This window comes from Ornithodoros turicata, chromosome 2 (assembly GCF_037126465.1).
Source record: "Ornithodoros turicata isolate Travis chromosome 2, ASM3712646v1, whole genome shotgun sequence".
Classification (NCBI taxonomy): Eukaryota; Metazoa; Arthropoda; class Arachnida; order Ixodida; family Argasidae; genus Ornithodoros; species Ornithodoros turicata.
Window position 1 is genome coordinate 53,670,057 of NC_088202.1, and position 21,751 is coordinate 53,691,807.

Below are 21,751 nucleotides of genomic sequence, written 5' to 3' on the forward strand. Positions count from 1 at the left end.
TCCTGGTTCTTCAGAGTTACTACTATTATTGCTGAACTATTATCGGAGTAATAAGAACTAATAAACAATAAATAATTGGTAAATCGCACGTTTACACATCACAATGGCTGGAAAGGGATAATAGAAGTTTAAAAAAATGAGAAATTACCGCTGGTGAGTTTTTGTCCGTGCTACGCACTTCACGGGCGAGCTTTCGTCCGCGCGACACATTTGACGCTGAGCGTGAAAACTAGAAAAAATTCGGGGAAGTGTTAAGGGGTCCTTTAAATGCCTATAGGCCCGATTTCACCCACAGCGATTAGCTTCTGAACGCAGTTTTCGTTAACATAAACTGAGATCCGATCATTCCGAGGCGAAACTCACGTTTTATTGAGTAAGTCTTGCACCGCTTTACCCCTGACGGTTTCAGCTACCGAGTTCAAACAAAATACGGAACAAAAATAATGCTGCTCATCAACTGCGTAAAAGTAAGTTTAACGTTGGTAGCCGCGGAGGATGGGCTATTTTTCCGAAACCTTACTCCGTGTCATGTTTACGTATTATACTGACGGCAGATCTGGTGCCGATAGGTCGCAAACAACGACATCGTTGCTTGAGTTCACACTCCAAACCAAAGAATATCGAAGCGTCCGGTCATTGATGCACCTAAAGTATCAAATCTTTTTATTCATTATGCATCACGTACGAGGAAGAATACCGACGCTAACAACACGTCGAAGGTATTGAACAAGGTCGTCATAAGATATGGGGTAGCGCATAAAATGCTGTCGAAACAGTTCCATTTCCTCGGCGAGGCGTGCGTTCCTCTGACGAACTCGCTGTTCTTGTGGCCGCGGTGTCGTTGCTGGGTCGTGCAGAAGTAATCGCAGGCGGTATTTCGCTGCATGTTGTACCTTCTGAAGGAACGAGATCACCTCTGCAAGACGTGGGTGCTGGTTCGGAAGCTGGTCATGTAAACCATTGTGCCACCCCTCTACGAAATTTGTAGTGCGAGGGCCAGAGTTCCCAAAGTGCCCCCATATGTTACGGACTGGAACAGACTCTAGCCAAAATTCCTGGTAATATGCAACAAACTGCTGCATTTGACCACTCTGAAGACAAGACAGTTCGTGGGGGTGCTGCGACATTAGATCTTCGGCAAACTGAATGCGCAGGTGTTCGGGAACAAAGGGCAGGTGTCTCTCCAAACTGAACCAGTCGCGGACTTCTTCATTTTCGCTGCACGCATTTCGAAGTCCAAGTTCATCCCGCTTCTTGTTCACAGCTTTCGCGTAGTGAAAAGCACAGCCGCTTAGCTTTATCGGCTGATTGACACGGTCAACGATGAAAACGGAGATAGCTGCATTTATAGCCGCGACCTCGAAATCGAACACCCAGTGAGCAAGACTCTGCAGCATTCCCAGGTGGCCAAGCTCGTGCAGGAGTGCCTCACGGATCACTTCGAAGACCTTGATGTACGTACCAGTGTCACGTCGGCGAGTAAGCGCAAATACCACTGGGTGGCACTCCCCCTTTATGGACACATGCAGACTGTAGAGTTGGCCTGGGTTCATGAACTCTGGAGGCGTGTATTTGAAATTTCCGTCCCCAAAAACGTACTCGGCTGACAGGAGGGCCTCGAGATCACTGTGGCCAAAGAAAACCATAACCTCACTTCCTTGCGTTGAGTCTCGGTGCCTCAAAAAATCCTCTCCGTCCAGTGTCTTCTCCAGTTCTTGAAGGTCGTCGATCGAGACGTTTCTTACTGCGTATAAATGCCGGTTACACGACAGTGCCCTGCGTTTCGATGCAAATCCGTAGCCTGAGCACAACTGCTCCTTGATGGCCTCGCGGCACTCAGGAGTACAGTCGCTGAAGTGCTCGTCAACACCAGCAAGCGCGCCATTGTAGGCTTCACGAGGCCGCTTCCGACCATGTCGAATTTCTGTTCTCTTCTCCGTCATATACCTTTGGCTGAGAACCTTTGGCTCCGACGAAGTCACAGCTGTAGGGTCACAAGAATGCGCAGTACTTGGGTAGTCCGGGTCGACTTGGAGGATGCTGTCTTTAAACGTAACTGTAGTAGCCGCGAAGAAGAAGAGGTGCGTGAGTGCACGTAGTTCTTTTTTTGCTTTTGGTTCCACCGAAGCGGCTGTTTCGGGTCATCTCTCTTTTGCTCCTATGTTACATTAAATCTTTTATCACTCTTCCTACTGGCAAGTCTTGGGTCATCTCAACTGGCGACGAGGATGACGACTCCACCGGCGCTAACCCAACAAACAGTGGCTGTTGAAGACAGCACTCGGAGGTTTCGCAGCCCAGGAGTGTTCGATCCTTCGAAAGAAGAGTGGAAAATGTACCAAGTAAGGTTTGAAGCAGCTCTTCGGGTGGCTAGGGTCACTGAAGACGCGGACAAATGCAGCCTGTTAATAACGTCTCTGACTCCCGAGGTTTTCAAACATTTGTACAACCTTCTTCAACCTCACGACGTTTCGACCGTCGCGTATTCAGAGCTGACCAGCAGACTTGCTGTTCACTATACTCCCAAAAGGTTTAAGGAGTTTGAACGCCTCAAGCTCTTCTCGACAAAGCAAGGCGACACGGAGTCAGTGAAGGATTTCGTGCAACGCCTTTCGGCCACCACAGCACACCGTGCATACGAAAGTGAAACGGATGTTCGTACTTGTTCATTGCTGACAGCATTCATTGTGGGTTTGACCAACGCGTTCGTGCAAGATTGGTGCTAGAAAAGGAGCTGACGCTGGATAAAGCTGTCACCTTGGCCGAGAATGTTTTGACGGCGGAAGCTGAATCAAGAGAGGTAAACGCTGCCGAAGCCGTGCACAAGCTAGAGGATAGACCTGACGGTTTGCGATGCTTTCGCTGCGGAAATTTAAATCACGATCCGCAAAAGTGTAGGCTTAAAGATGAAAACTGTCATGCCTGTGGCAAGGGTGGGCATATCGCCAAAATGTGCCGTGGAGGTCGTCCGACAAGAGGGAGGAAAAGCTATAGCGTCGAACACATTTCCAATGTCTTCATGACTGGCGTACGTGTGTGAAGGTCAGAGTGTTACTTGTCAAATAGCAGGCAGCAACGTACTCCTCCATGTGGATACTGGTTCTGGCACGACACTACTGGACACTTCAACTTATGCTAAGCTGGGAATGCCCAAGCTCTTTCCTTCACGGCTTCGGCTACGATCTTTCAGCAAGGACAACATACCGATTCGAGGGCAAACTCAACTGGAAGTATCGTATAGGGGCCGAAAGAAAAGGTTGGACGTTTTCTTTACCGACATGGAACATACGAACCTACTTGGCCGAGACTGGATTCGGGAGTTCGGTGTGGATCTAAACCGGCTCTTCGTGGGAACCATCTCAGAGGCGAAGGACTCATTAGCATCGTTACTGTCCCAGTTTCCTGAGTTGTTCGAAGCAAGACTGGGGAAGTGTTCCAAGACGAAGGTCCATCTGTATTTTAAAGAGGAGGCGCAACCAAAATTTTTTAAGCCACGCCCGATACCATTCGCAACCAGACAGGCTGTGGAAGCGGACTTGAAAAGACAAGTCGCAAACGGTGTTCTGCGACCGGTGGAGGTGTCAGAGTGGGCGACTCCAATCGTTGTTGTGCCAAAACCGAATGGCGCTGTACGAGTTTGCGGCGATTTCAGTGTGACTGTAAACCCCCAACTGTCCGTAGCACAGTATCCACTTCCCAGGCCAGAAGAGCTACTGGCGACACTAAATGGTGGACAGCGTTTTTCGAAGTTGGATTTATCCGAAGCCTATCTCCAAATGAAATTGGACGAAGAGGCCACGAAAGTCCTGGTGATCAACACGCACAAGGGACTTTTTCAGTTCACGCGCATGCCTTTTGGCATTGCCTCGGCCCCGGCAGTTTTTCAGCGTACCATGGAGCAAGTCATTGCAGGAATTCCTTCCGTGGCCTGCTACTTGGATGATATTATTGTTACGGGCTGGACAGATGCTGAACATCTGGACAACCTCCGCAGTGTTTTGTCTAGGCTTCGAGATTTTGGCTTCACGCTGAAACGAGAAAAGTGCGCTTTTGTCCAACCCGAAGTGGAGTACCTAGGGCATGTGGTCAGTGCAAGTGGGTTTCGGCCGTCTCCAAAAAAGGTGTCTGCCGTTCTCAACATGCCACCACCGACGAATGTCTCTCAGCTACGTTCCTTTCTGGGTATGGTGCAACATTACGGCAAGTATTTGAAGTCACTCTCGGACGTTATTTCACCATTGAACGATTTGTTGAAGAAAGAAGCATCTTGGGAGTGGACCGGTTCATGTGTAGAAGCGTTTGAGAACGTCAAGGAAATGCTGGTTTCGGCGGACACATTGACACACTTTGACCCTGCAAAGCCCATTTTCTTAGCCGCCGACGCGTCATCTACAGGACTCGGAGCAGTCATATACCACAAGATCGATGGCAAAGAAAGGTCAATAGCACGAGCATCGAAAACTCTTACGGATGCTGAGCGTAATTACGCCCAGATCGAGAGGGAGGCCCTCGCAATAATTTTTGGAGTTAGAAAGTTTCATCAGTACTTATGGGGCCGGAAATTTACGTTATACACTGATCACAAACCGCTTACTATGATTTTTGGCTCGAAGAAGGGAGTTCCTGTGACATCGGCAAGCCGAATGCAACGTTGGGCGTTGATTCTCATGAATTATACGTTTGATATAGAGTACGTACCGACGGCCAAGTTTGGAAACGCAGACGGGCTCTCCAGACTTCCGGAAGGCCCAGACAAGCTTTTCGACACAGATATGGAGAAGGGTGTGTTTGACGTCTTTCTCACAGAAGTGAACGCTGTCCTGGATCATACGGTTTCCATCTTGCCCATCACGGTAGAAGATATTGCGGAGGCTACACGTCAAAGCACCTTGCTGGCCAGGGTGGCTGAGGCCGTTAGCGAGGGCTGGCCAACAAACGTCGATGCAGACGTCAAGCCATACCATGTGCGCCGCACGGAGTTGACATTGCACAAAGGGTGTCTGCTATGGGGTCTCCGGACAGTGATTCCGCCAAAGTTCCGGAATTCTCTTTTGAGCATCCTGCATGAGGGGCACGTAGGTCAGACGAAAATGAAAATGCTAGCCAGGTCATATCTATGGTGGCCCGGTCTAGATCGGGACATTGAAGAGCAAGTGAAGTCCTGTGGACCATGTGCGGCTGTTGCGGCACAGGAAGTCCCGGTTCCGCTTCATCAATGGGAACCTGCCGAAAAGCCTTGGGCACGTCTGCATGCTGATTTTGCAGATCTGGACGGGAAGCGTTACCTGATCGTGATCGACGCTTTTAGCAAGTGGCCTGAGATAGCGCACCTAACGAACACCACGGCTGCGCACACCTCCACTTCCTTCAGTGAAATGTTTCTTCGAAATGGCTTGCCGGAAGTGTTGGTCACCGATAATGGCCCGCCTTTCACCAGCAAAGATTTCAGCCGATTTCTTCAAGCGAATGGAATCAAACACATTCTTACTCCGCCTTACCACCCCCAGTCCAACGGGTTAGCAGAGAATTTTGTCCGCACTTTCAAAACGGCTCTTCGCCGCTCCACAGAGGAGGGGAGGAAGGACACTGTTCGCGACTTCTTGTTCAAGAATCGAGTAACACCGCACGTCACAACGGGACGTCCGCCCTGTGGAATGTTGAACGGCCGACATTACCGCCACACGTTGGACCTTATCTGCCCGGGTCAGCCGTTCGTGTCTGCGAAAGTTCGCGCGTCACGGGACCGCCAGAGGACGAACTTTAATAGGAAAACACGAGACAGGAGTTTTCAGATCAATCAAAAGGTTTGGATGTTGGACCCTTGCAAGAAGGCGCACTGGAGAATCGGAGTCATTGTGGCTAAGCAGGGATCGGTCATTTATGTAGTCCAAGATGAGCACCAGCTTCGGCATCGGGTGCACAAGGACCACATCAAGGGGCGAAACTCGGTGGAGTCGTGGAAGGACCAGGCAATTTCCATTGGCGTTTCTCGACTGCGTGAGCGGTTCCCTCCGCCGTTACCTTTTCCGGAGGCACCCGCATCCTGGGCGCCCGAGAACGAGAACCACCCTAGGGATGACGGTGCCATCGGTATCGGTATCGACCGTCGGCCACCACCCCATATAACTGGATCCGGAGACAATGCTGTCCGGCGTTATCCCACCCGCACACGGAAAAGCCCGGAACGCTATGGCTATAGCTGAAGAGGGAGGGATGTAGTAGCCGCGAAGAAGAAGAGGTGCGTGAGTGCACGTAGTTCTTTTTTTGCTTTTGGTTCCACCGAAGCGGCTGTTTCGGGTCATCTCTCTTTTGCTCCTATGTTGCATTAAATCTTTTATCACTCTTCCTACTGGCAAGTCTTGGGTCATCTCAGTAACATGGGCCACTGGAACCGGCGACGTGTCGCCGGCAGCCTTGGCCTTGGTGCTGAGGTCATAGCAAGATATGCATCGATAATACACGACTGATGGGTCCCTCGGATTCACATACTTGAACGAAAACTCAAGAACGGCGCCCTGCCATCTTCTGCTCCGGTACTGTAAAACTGGGTGGCGGGAACGTCGCTTCGACTGTACAAATTTCACGTCTCCCAGGTCCATGGCATGCGAATCACTTGGAACTGCTAGCTGGCAAGTGGCACGACGAAAAACTCGTCACGAAATGACAGATGTCCTTTTTCCTTTCTTTGGTTCTTCCGGACCTCTTCCTAGTACCTCCTGTATACGGGAAACCAGGTTAAGCCCTTGTACCCTGGCCAAACAGCTTGGGCACGGGGGTGATCTGTAATAGGTCAACCTTCTTTTTGAAGAGGTCGCTGAAGAGAAAACAATGTTCAGTCGGTAGCAGCATATATGCAGTTTTTGTGATGTGGAAATAGGTGGACGTTCCGCAGGTCGGTAATCCCAGATGTGGCGTGGGGGGAAACTTCTTGGAACACTGTTTTGTGTGCGAGTGTGTCATTTTCGTAAAAGAAAAAATGCTTCCTTTTTTTCTATCCACTCCTCCTTCTGGCACACATGTGTTGCGTAACGAGCACAAAACACCGACGAAATCAACGACCTTGCCGCCGACATCGAGACCATTGACCGAGTTTTCTGTGTCTGTGGACGTAATGGCCAAAAATGGATGTAACGTCTCGTTGGATGTAACGGCACGATGGATGTACCGGCATGTTGGATGTAACGGCTCGTTCTTGGATGTAATGGCACGTTGGATGTAGTGGCATGGAATCCTTTCGTCGGACTGACAAAGATTGCGCTGAAAAATTCATCGTGCGCTATTCTGTGCGACCTCCGTAGAGCATGATGTTCTGCTATTTTTTCCGATGGGATAGCCCTGAATATCCCTGTCAATTATCATTAATTTGACTAAATTAGACACGCTCTTCACATTGGCGGGGTAAAAAAGTGACATTTACTAGGCAAATTTCCGACTTAAGCTCGCAAAAATTTACATAATTAAACTTACGTTACACAACATTCACATGAGGAGGTGGCAAAAACCCAGTAAGAACAAATGCCATTGACCGCATGACTCTAGGTGGTGTAGTTTTTTTATTATAATTCAATGACACGTTTTCTGGGACACCCTGTATGCAGCGCAACTGAACGCGCTGGGTAAACAATCAACTTTGTTCCAGCGACGTTGCAGGAACTGCACCTGCGTTCTCCACGCGCACAGTGAGAGATGACACGGGACGCTATTTCGAACCTTCCCTTGATTCCCCTTGAGGTCGGCCGAGAATAAACATTATCCTTCTAACACCAGTAGTTCATCCTGCGTTCAATCTGTCCACATATGTGCACGCTGCATGGCCCCGTTGCTTCGTAATGCTTTCAACGAATAACGAAACAATAAAGAATGTCTGCGTACAAGGGCACCTCCCCCATCACCCGCCCATCCCAGATACCTTTGAAGAGGGGTCGTAAAACGTTCCTCCAGCTGATCAGAGTGCAAAATGCAAAACTCCGTTGCCAAAGCAGGAATACGTAGTAACTCCGTACGAAGTAAGCTAAGATGCAAACGCAAGAATTATGAAAATCACACGAACGTATATGCCTTTGCATGTTCGCATGTAACGCCTGATTTTACGTCAGATGGTACCCGTACGTACCGCTCAAGAAACACTCTCACCCAAGAAAGCTTCACCTACCTCAGAGCCTAATTTTCACTGAACTTATCACACTATTTGTTAACACTATTACACTGTTTATTTGCCCAAATAGTCATGACGAAATCCAACCAAGAAGCATGGATGTATGGAGGCAATTCAGGAAACGAAGATGTTCAGCTTCCACTAATGATTGCTAAACAGTGCTCTAGTCACCATGCCCCAGCTTAGTTATTTCTATAATGTTCATCAGATGCCGACTGTCTCGTTGCAGTTGTAGGAAAGCGTGTACAAGAGTATGAGTACCACCGTGTTTAGGGACCGCGAACCAAAAACAGTGGGTTCGAAACGCGCCTCTATTTCATTTTTCGTCCTTCCATAGAGTTTTGCCGCGATTCTTTAACGAACAATGCGAAGAAAACTTGTCCCGCGTTTTGGTCGTTCTCGCCGGAACACACCGACCCTGTCTTCCTCTACCAGTAAAGTTCTTTTCCTATTGGTTTATCGAACGACTCTTCTGTTTGTGTCGTCCTCATCCACAGAGTTCGATTGGTTGCACGTCGCTTGACGTCTGAGACGACGTCATCAGGCGTCACTTGGCCGTCAATCTGGGGTTTCGCCCGGCGTTTCTGAGAGCCAACATTGACGTGCTTGTCACTGTGCTTTGTTTCCCTTTGCGGTTGCGTTTTCCTAAAGGCGAACAAAAATAGGAACCGTGATGATGCTCCAATTGCGCCGTTGCTTTAACTGGCCGACTGTTGGTGATGACGTCATCAATGCCGTGAAAGCTATGCAACAGAGGTTTCTGAAAGGTTAGCGAACTGAAACAGCCTGCAGTGCAATATTTCGGGCAGAGTTAAATCCGTCAAAGCCTGTCGCTACGATAAAGCATCCATAATACCGAAACTTTAAAGGTAAACGGAGATTATTACAATGTTTCTTCCTGTAATTTATGGAGTCACATAAATACAGCGTTGTGGTGGCATCGTTCAAAGTGATGGCGTCCTTCGATGGTCATCGAGCGTGTACCTTCATTGTACTGACGCGTCAACCACTCCGCCCCAGTGTCCACGGTAGAAATACTCACTACCCGGAACATTTAAAAGTATAAGAAGCTTGATATTCGGGGTACAATAGCGCTTCGTGAGCATTCTCATGCACATTCCCTTGCCAACTTATTTCAACTATTGTCAAGCCGTGCGTCATTTTGCATGTGCTATAGGGAATAAGGGCGGTTTGTATGCGCTCCATGCATCCATCACGTGCCTATGCCCTATGTGACCTTGCACACGCTGGATTTCCTCGGTGCCTGTGATATACAGTTGCGCGCGTTATTTCCGCCCCGTGGATGGGTACAGTGGTCAGATGCAATATGAAATAGTGTGTCCGAAATATGGTAATCGTACTTTCCCGCCCTTCACGTTCCAAGAACCCACCTGATGTCTGCGACCGTTCAGTTCACTGGCATCATTTGTCGTCGGCTCTTACTTGTGACGAGCAAGTGTGCGGGTACAGTTCTATAATTGCAAGCTTTTGGAGGGAAGCGGTCCACCATCCCTTAGGACATTGGGGGGTGGGGACTTTCGTCTCTTGGGAAGACAGTCGCAGCATGCTTAGCTGCTGCTCGCGTAACAGAGAAAGGACACGCCGACAGTTTTGGACCAATATGGTGGGATCCTGTAACGATGCTTATGTGCTTGTACGGTAGCTCATTTTCGAAGATTGATTGGCGCTTATTCCTGGTAGCTGCTTTCGGGGGGGATCACAGTGCGTATATTTATATGTACAATACCCTTTCACGTGGCAATGACTTGGTATAAAGTGCGCTGAGTGCTTTCGGTTTATCATCTGGGCAACGGGAGCGCGCGCTTCGACTGGGAAAGGATAACCAGCAAAAGTAAGCAGTGACAAATAGGATGACTGCACATGTAAAATGTCCCTTTCGCAGAAGCTAATACGGTCACAAAGGGGTACATCCTTTCCGCTTTCTGCTTCCAACAGAGACTCGGGGTCCTCATGCGCATGCGCGTTTGTCGAGCGACACCAAGTACGCATGCTACCCTAAAAGCCTTCAATAGACAGCGCCATCAGCCTGCCATTTGCTGCAATTCAAAACTTTTCAGTGCTTTTGAGTGGCACGCAGCAAATTAATTGAAATAGGCTGAGCAAGTAGGATGATGCAGCTTCTTGGTGCCATTTACTCTCGCCCTCAACGCAGACGTCATCAGTGTCGCAGACACAAAACACTTGTCCTCTGCAAACGAAATCCGACCTCATTTATATTGTCAGGCACTAATGCGGTGGTAATGACAGTGATAAAACTCACCCTGACGATAATCGATCCCTCGCGAGCGGAATGCTCCCAAACACTGTTTCCAGAAATCTCGTCTGCGATGCCAATAGGACGAAGTTAGGTTGAAGTCATAGGCGCACTGAGAGGGGGGGGGGGGGAGCAAGGGGGGCAACGGCCCAACCCTGGAGCTCCAAGGTCGCTTGTGAAAATAGTGCGCTCTTTAGTCATAGGTCGTAATGATTATTCTCAGATGTCGTAATAGGAATTTCTGAAAGCCCCCCACCACATGAGTTGGAGCACAGTTCGCAACGTACGTCTCCAGAAAAAGAGGTGGATGGGGAGGGGGCTTGCACGCTAGCCCCCCCCCCCCCCCCCCCCCTGGAAGCACTTTGCCTCCCTTTGGAAAAACTCCTGGGAAAGCCCATGGTTGAAGTCGGACATTCTTCCGCCGACCATGCATCACGGATTTTTCACTAGTTTGTGTGCAGCTGCGTATACCGTGACAATACTTGAACGCGACAAGAGCATATCGTATCGACTTATCGCAACAAATCCTCTCCGACAAGGCCACGTCAACCAATCCGCGAGTGGGGATCGGGATAGGCGCGAGGAGGTGCGATAACTCGATACGATGCACTCCTGTCGCATTCATGTAACCGCGGCTACAGCAAACGTTGTGGTTCATAACGTTTCATTGCGTACATGTGACATATCTCACGCAAACGGAGTCTCTTACGGGACATCCGCGACGTTTCGTAAGTACAGCTGCTCATGGACAACCTCTGATGTTCTTGTTACAGCTAGTTGCCCGCGCAGGGTAACTCTTCAACGTCGTAGTAGTCGCTATTAGTGCTGCGAACAAAATACGTGTAAAGTATATACGGTGTAAGTTTATGGTAAGGCATGAAGGGATGGAGGAGGTAGATGCAAACAGAAGATTAATGCAAAAACGTATGAAAAGCACGGGTGTAATGGCGAATTTCGTTGGTGAAACCACAGATCAGGGGCGGAATATTCTGTATGGGAGGACAGGCGAAACATTTACTCCAAGGGGTAATAGTTTTGACCCGCTGTAGAAATTCCCGTCGGGGAAAAGCAAGCGGCACGGGACGAAAGAGAAGGGGTATGCGCGCGACAAGTTGAGGGCGGTAATGTTGGACAGTAATGTTCGGGTCCATATTGTCTGTAGCCCCAAATCACTAGTGCAATAACAAAACTAGAACTACAGCCTGTATGAGGTCGTGACTCCGGGGGATCCTGGAGTGGTTACGTCGCTACACAGCGTGATAAATCCAAGAAAAGATTATCGGATCGCAGCGCCGTGCACTGTGCGAAAAGGGTTCCGCTGCCGCCGAGGGCAAACGCCATTCCATCGGGTATGGAAGCACAAACGACATGCACCGCTGGGAACTCGACCCACGTCCGTCGAAGGACAAACTATGGAATATGGAGTATATGATGAGCGCGAAGTGCAGTGAAAGCGTACGGAGTAAATGGATTGTCGTCTATTTAAGACATGATGTCTTCACGCTTACGACAATGACGGAGAATATATTCCTAGTAGCCATCTCATGTCCCACTCATCAAAAACTATCGGCGTCATTGCACGATGTCGTTCTTTCCTATACCTAAAATATTCAGGCAACAAATTTATTTCGCTTTATTCCAATCCCCTTGTTGCCTTTTGTGTCTGGCGAACTACAAGGGTGCAACTTAGATATTCAGTTGAGAAAGAGGATAATTCGCTGCGTAACAATACACCATATTCGCGGACAACTGGGGTTTTATTGGAGGCATATAACGAAAACCCATAACATGCAGCCTCAGATTGCTTTCCACATCGTTTTAGAAATGATTTCATAACTATATCTGTCCGCCTGCCTCTGTAGAGCCTGTGATGCAGGATAGAGGACATAACAGAGCATGCTATAGAGGAGTACTAAAGTGTCGGAATTTGTCATCGCCGAATAAAAGACGCCGTTACGTGGACAGCAATACAAAAGGAACAAGACGGCCAGGTAACGGCGTATTTCATTCCGCTGGGGGAAATTGTTGTACTTCGGTGGCCCTTTAATCTTCCACAAATACCTAATCAATATTTGTGTAACAGTTTCGTAAACAGATAGGGTGTAACTTCAGGCTTTCTTTATTAGTCAATGGAAACGTCCTTCTCTTTGTTATACAGGGTCTCCAATGTGCACCGGGATCTAGACAAAACAACAAAAAACACGATGCGTCGTAAGCGAATGAAAACTGTAGAATATTGTGAGGAGCCGCGTGTTCTAATCGCTTGTATTTTTTCATGGTGGCTAATTAATTAGTTAGGGGGAATTAACTATCTAACATTTAATTATTCGTCTTAGGGCCGAGGTGGGAATTGGAAAGTTCTAGAGCGTGTCGACAAACACCCATCGCAATTATTTCCTACAGCGTATATACGCCTTGCGTGCAGTAGAGTGCTCAGAAAGTGATCTTGGAAAGCATAGACCGCAAGTTTATGGTAAGACGGTAAAACATGGTAAGTGGAAGGACGTGTAAAGTCCAGAGCGTGAGTGTAGGGTAAGGCATGGAATAAGTGCAAGAGCATGGTAGAGAACGTGCAAGGTGTACAGAAAGTGTGGTTGTAAGTGAATGATAAGTGCAAAGTGCACGATAATTGCGGAGTTCAGGAAGTGCAGTGCTCCAGCGCATATGATGAGGCACAGAGGGTGCAGAGGTATGACAAGTGCACTGAAAGTGTGTATGCATGTCTGCTTAAGTGAATGTGAAGTGTATATATAGGACCAGTGCACGACATCTAAGCGCATTCTATTGATGTGTTCATTTTTACTTCTTCATTCGGAGTAACGTCGTAGTACATTCAATTACGAAAGCGGAGATAAAGAAACGACAGCCACCGCTATAAACCTTCCGTAACCACACTTAGCTACCTACAAAACGTGATTGAACGCGGACACAAATTGTGCTTTGTGTTTACAGAAAGTCTTTTATTACAGAAGTACCGCACGAATGTGTCAATTCATCTATGGCCCACACAACAACAGGGTTGTGTACGGCTAACAAACATCGCCTTCATTAAAGATGGTCATATTGATGTACCGCTTCAAGGTCCTCAATAGAGAAAACCTCGTGCGATTATGGGACGATGTACAGGCGTTGCTGTCCTCAGAAAGCTCAACTTCGCTCATTGCCCAGCCGAAGGTCCAATGGGGATACGAGCGATGAACGCGGCACATCTGAAATGCAGAAAGGTTGTTGTTATTCCTTTACTTTTTTCGCTTACTTGGTCGAGGCCCGATCCCTCGAGGGAAGCTAAAATTAGATCCTAAAGGAAACGTTGTTGTTCTGCACGCCTATCTTTGGAACTGCCGATTGCCTTATAGACACATCTTCGCGAAAATTCTTCCTCGCGGAACGACACAACAGGGACTTTTAGGAAAACGTGAAAGTTTCACGATAACGTTTCCGAAAACATAGCCAATTGCCTGGTTCCTTTGAAATGGACGACATCACGTTGTGATATGTGTGACTGTGACTGACAGCGATACGGAGTTGGAACCGGAGGGCGCTTAAAAAAGAGGCACTCCTTAAAACTCCCTATCGACAGCGGTACAAAAGGAACGGAATTCACCGGCTGCGTCGATGCATCTCATACGTTATGGCCAGTAGCTCAAGGACGATTCACACTGCTGCGTTTTACACTAGCGTCTACAGCTTGCGTTTACGTGCGTTTTGATCGCCGAACGGGTTCACGTTGCCGCTCTTGTAGCCCCCGTTCACATCATTGCGTTGTAGCGTTACGTTCGTCCAATGAACGAGCGCCGTTTAGCGCACCCCATAGGGAGAAAAGGGAAACGCCGCAGCGTTAGCTCCCCGCTCATACAGTGCGCATGCGCTATATCCTCTCCTCCTATTGGGCACTTGGCTTGCGGTGCTTGCGTCGAGAAAATTGAAGCTGGCGCTCACGTGCTGCGTTTGCGGGGCTCTGTTGCCATGGTGACAACTCATGTTGACACTCAACACCGTACACATCCTCTCTACATCGTTCCCGGTTAGGTCCACATCTACACAGAGAACACACCAGTGGAGGGGGGGGGGGTGCGGTTCGCAAAGGAGTGACGCAACGAAAATGGCTGACGTTCGCACCAGTACTCTCTCTCTGCGGCGCGATGACACCCAAAACATGAGGAGCCCTCTTGCTAGTGTGTGATATTGTTACTTATCGTGTATCGCCTCGTATGGCATTATTGTGTGGTGACGCGAAGAGTTCCCGCACTGGAAAACTATCTGTAACCATTTTACCGGGAAAACTGTCAGAAGGGCTATATTTTTTTAAAGCCCTGAGACACACATTCGCACGAAAAGTATAAGCGCGATGCGCAATCCCAGAGCGTAAGATCTCTCGGAAAGTTTCTTTCCTGGGCTGCCAATCTGCGACGTCACGTCATCCGTCCAATAGCAACACCTCCTAGACAGCAGAAGGCCTGCGCCCACGTGACACAGCGTCACACACGAAGGCCTGCTGTGGATGCTGCTATGACGTCAATGAAAGAGAGAACAAGAAGAAAGCTCGAAGCAGCTCCCAAAGCTAGGCTGGCCTCCGTGGGTGACGCAAGCGCGGAATCCTGATATGCAATCTAAGAGGTGTTGCTAATAGGCGACCTGAGGCCCTACGTCATTGATTGCATAACGCTGCCGCGCAAAGCATGCTGGTGGGCACTATCAGCTTTGTCAGCCTATCAGCCTGGGCAAAATTCCCGGCTTCTTGCCCACCGCAGCAAAATATAACCTCGACCCGGTCTTTTCGTGGCGTCACATGTTTGTAAACAGAGGGTCGTCAATAGTGATTGTCTGACGCAGAGTAGTCGACTGGTCGCTTTGCTCCAGCTTCGCCGTTGTCAATAAAAGTTGACGGATGATCTGACGTCATAACATGCCAGGAGCTGGGGAAGCTCGCCGCCGCTGCGCGCATTCTTGTAAACTAATTTTCTCATGATGTGCGCGCTTCCAAGGGAAATATTTTGCGTGACACTTCCGGGAGGAAGTTCACGCGTTCATATCACGCGGTAAAAGAATATATGCTCGAGGCGTCTTCAATGCTCACGCGTGGTTGATGCACACGTACTTCGATTAAGAATGGCAGCTAGTGAACTGAGCTGTTTCACTGTTGGTGTCTTATCGTCAACCAACGTTTTTAATAGAAATATAGAACTGAACGTTATGAGGCCTAACTGTTGTGTTCGTCACTCTGTGTTTCATTAGAGAGTTTTAGCACATCGTACGCAAAGGCGATAGCGTACGTAACAGATAGCGTTCGTGGTTCCGCGCACTGCGTGAAGCTCTCTTTCTGTTATGGGCGTTCGCAGAACCATCAACACTATCCCTTACGTACGCAAAGGCGATATCGTACGATGTACTAAAACTCTCTATTGGCTTCATCTATACTGCAACGGTACATCTTAGGCTCAATCGTTGGACGTACATTTGCAGTCGCTTGATGTGGCCACATTATCGATCTCTCTCAACAAGCAAATACTGAAAGTCCAATATGGTGTTCTGCCACTACAGCGCATACAGGTCCTACCTTCCGTTTAACTGTGTCGTGATTGTCGAAGACGAAGAGCCATCGACGAGCCGGAACGAAGGAGTACATTTGGAGAGATTGTGCAGACATGAACGTCGCTCCTGGAGAGTACTCTGGTACGCTGCATAACTGCGAGGTACAAATCCAAAAGTAGAGAATCCAGCGACCCGGTAAAAGGTAGGCTGAAGTAAAAGCCTCAAGTTGGCGGGAGTTGCCCATATATGGAACAGCCCAGTAGAACAGTCTCTGTTCGAAATATCGGCGGCTCCCGTCTTCAGGCTCTTGCTGCAAGCTACAGGGTGCTTCATCAATGACGTCGTGGCTAAAAGGAACGGGACTAGAAGGAATATGATTGCAAGCCGTTCTATCGCCTTTGCCACCGTTCCCCTAGTCTGTGTTGCGACGTAATGTTTCCATTATTACTGTATTTTAACATCCCTTCGGATGTGCCATACAAAAGTACATACGCCGAAGGAAAAGAACGCAAGCAAGCTGGTGTAACGCTGAAGTGGGAAGCATCATCTTGAGCTTGAGGAACGAAGCAGACAGGAGTCTGATGAGGCTAAGAAATGTTACGGAAAGAGACTTGATTCCCTTTCAAACTGGATATCTGCATCTTCATTTTTGGAACTTGTGTCACTCTATTTGTCATCAACTGTCATTAACTTTAATTTCAAACTTTACACGTAGGCGAAGGTAATATGTAATTGGTCGTCTGTCGATACAAATATTATCGACATTATACAAATATTATCGAAATTATCAGATATATACCTTTCAGTCCTAGATGAATCCTGGTGGTCCCAGTTCGAAGAGGAGGTTAATGCGTTGGTGCGGCGTTACGTTGACGACGTCTTAGTTGTAGTTCTAGTTGCCACTAGGGCACTCGATGCCCTTGAAATCGCACGGTCAGTTTGCCCTGAATTGACCTTTACGTTTGAAACCCAGTGTGACGATCACCCCATGTCCTTGACGCTACCTTCTCCACACCCAGGTTGTGTTGATCGTATGGGCGGTCAGGCCTGAAGCCACTTTTGCCTCTTAACCTCTGCTGTTAAGAAGTCGTATTCGCATTTGGTCGCGTCCTCACTACATAATCAAATTTCCTGCCACGAGTCAGCGTGTTTCTCCCGGGACGACATCTTCCGTCATTTGGAAGACCTATGTTTCGAACCCCCCTACCCGCTAGACTGGCGGCAGGTTCCCCGTATATTGTGCTCCCCTTTTTCCACGCGATATCGCATCTGTTGGGAAAGGTCCTGGCGCCCAACAGTAACCGTGTGGTATATTCTGTCTAAAATAACCTTAGCAGCTTCACCACATTTCTGCATCCCAATCAAACAGCGTGTATAAAAAAGCACAAAAATCAACATGTAGCGTGCGAGTCTGGTGTCGTTTATTCGATCCCCTTGAGCTGTGGTATGGCAAACCAGATCGTATCCAAGAATACGTGTGGTCGGTTAGGAACAAAAACATTCCTTCAGAACTGCCAGAGCGTGTTGTTTCATGCACTGATTGTGCCTCTGTGTAGTAAAAGATAACCCGTCCCGGATCATACTCAAAGCTTCTGCAATCGCCTCACAAAGTCTTTGTGTAAGCCAACCCTCGGTTACCCTTTCCCCTCTGGGACCTCCTTACCCCAACCTGATTTTGGTTTAATCAAATCAAATCCTTTATTGTTTGTCAATGAAGTTTCATTACCTGGTTTGTGATCCTCTTGTCTACTTCGTTCATCAAGCTCAAGGTGATGCTTCCCACTTCAAAGTATGAGACAGCTTGCCGGTGCGCTGTCTGAGGTTGGAGCCCTATAGGCATTATGCAGTTACGCATAAAAATTTCTCGCACCACGTGTTTTTAGCGAACGTGAATAACGCCGAAGTTTGGGCTTGGTTCAACATGATTTACTCGAAAGCGCACAAGTTGAACACAATCACAAAATAACAAGGGACGAGACGTACACGAACTCTTACTTCCAACAATTGTTTAATGCAGAAGGGAAGAAAAGGGTGGTTTTATACACGACACAAATGGAAACATCGAAAACGTGGCGCCAGCGGAGTCAGTGCTGATTCATCCTTAGGTATATCCCCAAGCAGCACAATTTACTGAAAGTCGAGTGCAATAGGGGTGGACGGGTAGGTGGAAGGCCTTGAACAGAATTGTGAAACTAAAGAACATTGATAAAACACATACCGGCCACCCCTACTGCACTCGACTTTCAGTACACTGTGCTGCTTGGGCCTTCTCTTCTCCTTATCAGTGTGAAACGGATGGATGGAGTGCTAACACAGTTTTCTGCTAGGGAGGCAATTTTTCTTCTCTTCAATTCCTTCTCTTATTATCTTGTTTTCATTTCTGCCCCTCAAAACACACTGCGAGAGCCAGGAATCGCATCGTACTCACACTCCCTGCAGGGCCATTCCAGCCGAAACCAGCCACAGGTGTAGTTCGACCCTCATAGATTTCGCTGAAAAAAATCGTGTGCATTCCTTTAGGGGCATGTGTGTAGGATATAAACCGTTTTCTCTCAATATTTTGTTTTCTTGAGCATTGGGGGCGCCTCGAACTTGGCCCAAACATGAAAAAGCGCTTTCCGGTCCGGCGCGCCCTTGTGACGGCATTTCTACGCTTTCTTTGTCTGGTGCTGGAGGGGAAGGGTCCATCCAGCTTCCCGAAGAGCGTATGAAACGAGAACAAATTCGGTGACGTCGTAAGAGATCAAGAACGGAGCGCGTTTTGGGCCAAGTTTCCGAACATTTTTTTGCAAGTTAGCATTCTGTCAGGAGCCGGAGATTATTTATGCTTATGACCAACTGTATGGAGATTCACGTAACGTACAACCACCACAGAACACCAGACAAAGAAAGCGTAGAAATGCCCTCTGTGTGTGTCAGAAGGGCACGCGGACCGGACAACGCTTTTTCATGTTTGGGCCCAGAGCCGTGTATGTGGCGGTAATGCAGGTGAAGCGATGGTACGAAAACCAAAAGGATCTAGGATGCAATGCTCAAGTATAGAGTATTTAGTGAAAATCCCCGCGGTATATTTGGTTCCCAGTGGCAGCACAAGAACACGTGATTACCGAAACTAATCGCTATGTGAAAGCGCCCCGGGCGAACGTCACAGTTGTGCGGAGCACCTGTCAGTAATAGTATGTTACATTATTTGACTTTTCTAGTCGTATGAGAAGCGAAATATACGGAAGTTCAAGTCAAACCGGGACTTTCTGTCCCCTTAGTGTACAAATGGCTCGCGCTACTTCTTTTTCGTCATTTTCACGCGCGACAGCCCTCCGCGTTCACCACGTGGGGGTCCAAAGTTTGTGCAAAACAGTGCTGGACAAGATGGCCGACAACGAGGTGAGCGCGCACATCGAACAGCGAATTGTCATGAAGTTTCTCGCGAATGAGGGCGTAAAATCATCTGAAATTCACAGAAGACTTCAGGCTCAGTATGGCCACGATACACTTAGCCGCAGCAAAGCGTTTGAGTGGTGCAAACGGTTCAGACGGCCGTACATCAGTGCAGGATGGTCCCGGCCCGGGCGGCTCAGAGCCCAGTGTCTGCGGATAAGGTCATGGCCACAGTTATCTGGGACAAGGCTGGCGTTGTTCATGTTGATTTTCTGCCCAGTGGTACCACAATCAATAGTGCATATTACTGCCAGGTTCTCAGGGATGTGCATAAGGCGCTGAAGCAAAAGCGGCCCGGCCTCAACACCAAAGTAGTCCTCCTCCTGCAGCACAATGCACGCCCGCATACCGCGCATCTCACGACACGCACCTTACAGGAACTTGGCTGGGAGTTGCTGCCACATCCCCCTTACAGTCAAGACCTCGCGATTTCCATCCCTTCGGGCCACCGAAGGCGTTCCTTTGGGGCCGCCACTTCAGCTGCGACGACGAGGTCAAGAATGCGGTCCTATCATGGCTGCTACGCGCCGGTATGGATTTCTACGCTGCTGGCATCCAAGCCCTCATGAAACGCTGGGACAAGTGCGTTAGTGCAGCTGGAGATTACGTTGAAAAATAAAACTAATTTCTCGCCTGTAAGTTCATTTTACTTTTGCGAAAAATGAAAAGTCCCGGTTTGACTTGAACACCCCTCGTACATACCTCTAAAGGAATGCACACATTTTTTTTTTTTTTTTTCAGCGGCATATAAGATGGTCGAGCTACATCTCTGGCTGATTTTGGCTGGAATGGCCCTGCAGTGAATGCTTGGCCACCCATCATTTTTTCTTTTTGGCATTGTTACCGTGCTTCCTTAAACGGTCTTTATACCTGTGTAGGCGTTCCTGTGTTCCTTGGCACATGATATATACTTTTCTTTTGTTTAATGAAGGAGCCAACTTTTATGAGTCTCTGGGAACAAGAAGATTTGACTTTTGCGCGACTGTCGACCTTTTTGGGAGAGACTTTGGTGAGAGACATTGTGTATATGTTTGTCTGGATGTTTGCTGTTGGAAGTTGGACCACATCCTATGCAGACAGGACTTCTCTAAGGCATCCTTGAGAGAGTGATTCACAATTCGTCTCTTGACTAGCTTAGAGTGAGCGGATCCAAACGGCAGAAGCGGCTTGTTGCTTCTGGGCGCATTGGTCAAACACGTATGGTCCTCGTGGAATGAAGGTCAAGAAACCTAATCACGTTATCTGTGGGCATCTCAAACGTTATCGCCAGTGGGGCAAATGATTATATGAAGGTGTTTAAGATGGTCAAAGCCTGGGCATTTGGCAAACAATCATCACGCTCAATGAGCACTGGAAAGTCATCTACGAACCTGACGACCTTTTACTATCTTCATAGCCCTCCCAGCGTCCCTAGCGAAGCCTCCCAAGCAGCACAATGTACTGAAAGTCGAGTGCAATACACTCTTAACTCCGTACCCTTTAGTAAAGGGTAAAAAATCGCAATATTTTACCCTCTATTTCAGAAGCTACCAGGTACCCTCTGAGCGACCCCTTTTATAAAAGTTACAAGGAAACCCACTAATTAGAGATTACGGCCTTCAATCCGATTGTATCTCATTACGGCCGAAGTCTCATTACGGCCGATGTCTCAATACGGCCGAAAGTCTCAATACGGCCGATAATCCTTTAATCCCCAAGTGTCTCATTACGGCCAAAGTCTCAATACGGCCGAAGGCAGTCTCATTACGGCCGAAGATGTCTCATAACGGCCAAATGTCAAAATGTGTATTGTAACCTGCATTGATATGCAATGTCGCAGCCAGGTATGGATATATATTCAGCAGGGTATAAGCCATGCACTGTGCCCTTAGGGCCCTTATCATATTTATATACACATATTGCGAGACAAACGGTATGTTATCATACCACAGCACAATGCAACATATTGTGTAATGTGTACTCCCACAAGGTAGTGTAGGCTGTGAAGCAGGCTACTATGTGGAGTTAGCTACTTGTAGAGAGCTAGATGAATATTGGCTTTGTTGTGACGCTTTTGGAGCCATCCTACAGTCATTGGCCATGACAGGGCACCTATCTCAGTCGATGTCAGTTTATTTCCATTCGCCTTACAATGATACAATTCTTGCTTCTGGAATGAGTAAACCTGCAAGAAGCGATGAGCAACCATGAATAGGCTAGAATATTAAAAAAAAAAAAAAACAAGCATTTGTCTCTACATGGCTCGTTTTAATGTGCACAAGCTGCACACGTGTTGATACGTGTCTGCTATTTCATACAAGGTTAACATAAATATTCATTTAGACAAAAGAATGACAAGCCTTAAAAATGTG

At 48.1% G+C, this 21,751-nt stretch overlaps 2 protein-coding genes across 4 annotated transcripts in view; one reads left to right on the forward strand and one right to left on the reverse strand.

Annotated features, from left to right (window-relative positions):
- The first annotated feature begins 3,278 nt into the window (after positions 1-3,278).
- On the forward strand, positions 3,279-6,203 carry LOC135384648 (uncharacterized protein K02A2.6-like). The gene has a single exon (XM_064613841.1). The coding sequence runs from the start codon at positions 3,279-3,281 to the stop codon at positions 6,201-6,203; it is 2,925 nt and encodes a 974-aa protein (XP_064469911.1).
- A 7,160-nt stretch (positions 6,204-13,363) lies between these two features.
- The window catches only part of LOC135383492 (uncharacterized), a 63,516-nt gene continuing 55,128 nt past the window's right edge, over positions 13,364-21,751 (reverse strand). For all 3 annotated transcript variants that reach the window (XM_064612919.1, XM_064612920.1, XM_064612918.1), the window contains 2 exons: positions 15,988-16,116; positions 13,364-13,639 (listed from right to left, as the gene is read on the reverse strand). In XM_064612919.1, the coding sequence (XP_064468989.1) occupies positions 13,460-13,639; positions 15,988-16,116 (309 nt within the window). In that variant the 3' untranslated portion in view covers positions 13,364-13,459. The remainder of the gene's footprint in view (positions 13,640-15,987; positions 16,117-21,751) is intronic.